At 38.9% G+C, this 3,398-nt stretch overlaps 1 protein-coding gene across 1 annotated transcript in view; it reads left to right on the top strand.

The window, feature by feature from the left end:
• lamb2l (laminin, beta 2-like) overlaps nucleotides 1–3,398 on the top strand; it is a 45,551-nt gene that overhangs the window by 24,061 nt on the left and 18,092 nt on the right. The window contains exons 11-14 of the mRNA XM_017305634.1: nucleotides 967–1,090; nucleotides 1,242–1,398; nucleotides 2,711–2,851; nucleotides 3,019–3,237. Of these exons, the coding sequence (XP_017161123.1) occupies nucleotides 967–1,090; nucleotides 1,242–1,398; nucleotides 2,711–2,851; nucleotides 3,019–3,237 (641 nt within the window). The remainder of the gene's footprint in view (nucleotides 1–966; nucleotides 1,091–1,241; nucleotides 1,399–2,710; nucleotides 2,852–3,018; nucleotides 3,238–3,398) is intronic.

The raw sequence follows: 3,398 nt of genomic DNA, 5'->3' as shown, positions 1-3,398 counted from the left end.
CAATTCAAAGTCTAAGCCACACTTCATACCAGGTGGTGGTAATACACCAAGAAGTTATTTGCTGATCCTCCAAAAAAAGAAATAAAAATCAGGAGAAGAAGGAAGAAGTTAAATTTCAATGTAAAGACAGAGGATAGTAAACAAGAGGTGAAAACTAGAGTTTAGATTTTCCAGGCYTGATCTGACCCGACTAATTAATATTAATTACAGGCCTGAGTCTGAAGTAAATCCAACATACTATTTTAAAAAGCTTGTATTGCTTTAATTTTTASTCCATAATTTTCGTAATAAGTGTAACTTCTCTCATTTTTAGCTTCTGTTTTGCATCTTCCAACTCTATTTCGTCACTTGTAACCGCAGGGTGAGTCAGGTGCAAATCATCTGGGATGTGTGGTTGATAGGAGCGAAGCAGGGCAGGGCTGCGTGTGCCTGCTGTGCACTGTGCTTGTTAGTCTAATGAACGTTTGCATTTTACTTTCTTTCTGTTTAAACTACAGTAAGTAGATTAACACAACACAGATTTTAAACTGCACATTCTCATATGGGTTTCTCTGTGTATGTATTTTAGGTTTATTAAACAAACTACAGAAGCATGAGCCCAACCACGAGGCAAATCATTTGCCTCGACCATGTTTGAATTTCAGATCGAATTTAAACAGTAGGAAAAATTAATTAAGCAATTTTATAAATCATTTGAAGACTAAACAATCTATATGTATGGTCTATTTATGATTTGTTAAAACAGTCACAGGGACTATGGGCTTAAAAAGAAGAAGAGACATCCTGTTCTTAATAAAAATGCCTTTGTTTCCAAAAGTTATTGTGTGTAAAGTATAAATACCAACTTTTTAGCTACTTGGTACCAGTACKTGGAATCAGCATGTACATATACTGAAGTATTTGTTCTTGTAATTGGTCTGGAAAAAAAACAGGTATTGGAACTTCACTAATAATCAATTACCTGATGTAACCCAGTACATCATGGATTAAAGTGTTTTCTGTCTCTGCAGCCTGAATACTGGGGTCTCAGTAATGACCTGGGTGGCTGCAGACCTTGTGAGTGCGACTTCGGKGGAGCGTTCAACAACAGGTTGATCTTATGGATAAAACATCATCTGAATATGAATTTAGAAAGCATGTGTCTATAATATTAACCCCATGGCCTGGTGCATAKAGGTTTAGTTATCAGAATTTACTCTAACCAGAATATTTTTACATTTTTCTCTTCCTGTTGCAATAAGATGCATGATGGATAGTGGGCAGTGCGACTGCAGGAGGCATTTCATTGGTCGACAGTGTTCGGAGGTGCAGCCTGGGTATTTCTGTGCTCCGCTCGACTACTACAAATACGAGGCTGAAGAGGCTGCCGGACGCTCGCCCACCGACCCCTCACTKCCGGTGAGCTCAGCAGCATCACCACAGTCCCTGCACTGTGGAGAAAGTGACTGGGATACTGAAAGGTTTTCTTTGTGWGAAAAAAACTCCGATGTGATGACCAGGTCACCAGCAGATTTGTCTGTCCATCTGTTTGGGTTCTAAACTTAAATTGAGAGACGATGATAACCAGAATCACGCTTTCCCGTAGCTATTCTAGTCTCATATTACATTCTTTATCCTTTCTTACCTCTGTAACTGCTTTTGCACATTCCTTTGTCTTTTTTTTTATCACTCTTTGGTCCGTGTCTCACATGAAGTCCTAGAAGCAAGCTCTGACAGTCCACAGTTGCAACATCAGGAATGTGAGAAGGACTGAGTTCAGTGACTTTGGAATGTCCTGAGGARAAAGGCTACAGTGCAAGGCACAAAGTGAAGCGTGACAATTTCATATCCTGCTTGTTTTACTTCTCCTGGAGGGAAAATAAACATGTTCAGTAAAGATTTAGAAACATGCTGCAGATACAGTTGGAACTAGATATTAATGAAAATAATATCCATTACCTGCCTGACATTAAGTCAGACCGAATGCTCTTTTTTTTAGCTCTCTTACATTTATCAGCATTATTTCTAGCAGCAGTGGAGAGAAAGAAATTCTCCAAATTGTTTCAGTGTGTTGAAACAAAACTTCAATTGACYGTGAGGATATTGACATGACTATTGTAAAAAGAGTAATCTTTGGAATTACTAAACCACTGATGTACATTTGCAATTTATCATTCCCAGTGGGTATTGTTTAAAATAAAGAGATAAAGAAAATGACCAAAGTCGTTCCATTGCATACGTGTGGGAACAAACACCTCTCCACAAATTATATTACACCTGTGTCATTACTCCTGCAATTTTCAAAAWTYYWWWAAAAMYWAWKRMMSRMYTYSKWMYTTTTTTARTACATAAAATAAAATACTCACTTTAGCTCAAWATGGATTTAAACCAAATTCATCCATTGCTTCATTGGAACAAAAATAGCTTACAATTGGAATATTCAACGACATAAAAAAGTCGATAAATTATGACGTCTTGCTTACGAAACTTGAGCAGTACGATATCAGAAGAACAAAGCTAGAATTGAATAGGAATTATTTGATGGACAGATGTATATATAATCTTCAAAATGAATAGATTAACTAAATATTTGACAGCACAGCAACAACTTTTCTCCTCAGTTTTCACTAACATCTTTAGTAAAAACTGTGAAACTTCAGCTTCAATGAATAAAAACAAGTTTGAGCTCACATCTCCCACATGGAGCTTATTTTTTCCATCTCGTCCTCAGGGSCAGGTCCGTCCGCAGGCAGCAGATGACTGCATTCAGCAGCTCAGCAACCAGGCGAGGAGGCATCGGCGACACCGGCGCATTTCAAGCCTGCAGCAGTCTCAGGCAGCGTTGAGACGCATCCGGCAGCTTCAGCAGACAGTAGGATTCTGACTCACTTTTTAACCTTTATTGAAGGTTTTGCTCGGTAGATAGACAAACACAAATGAGTACATATATTGGAAGAGAAATAATACTACTTTGTGATATTAGAGTGAGTCTGACATCTATAGCTTCCTGTGTGGGTGACACATCTTCYTCCCACTCAGCCGGATGTCACGACGGTCCACAGAGAGCACGCTCCCAGCCACATCGCCACCTGGACAGGTCCCGGTTTTGCTCGCGTGAAAGATGGTGCAGGCTTGGTGTTCACCATCGACAACATCCCCTACGCCATGGAGTACGAAGTCATGATTCGCTACGAGCCTGAGGTKTGTTTACGTGTAGACACTAGCTGTGTTTCCATTACAAATGTGCAAAAATATTTTGTCTATTTTCTGCTAATGTTGAATTTCCAATTGTGAATAAGTTTGTTCACTCATCAAGTCATTAAAATCATGGCAGTGACTGATGTTAACTGTCACATGAGATATATTTATAATTCAGCAATGGCACTCATGCTTATCATCTGTCAGCCATAGATCTACTT

The sequence above is a fragment of the Poecilia reticulata genome, linkage group LG7 (assembly GCF_000633615.1).
Source record: "Poecilia reticulata strain Guanapo linkage group LG7, Guppy_female_1.0+MT, whole genome shotgun sequence".
Classification (NCBI taxonomy): domain Eukaryota; kingdom Metazoa; phylum Chordata; class Actinopteri; order Cyprinodontiformes; family Poeciliidae; genus Poecilia; species Poecilia reticulata.
This window is presented reverse-complemented; position numbering and strand designations above follow the sequence as displayed.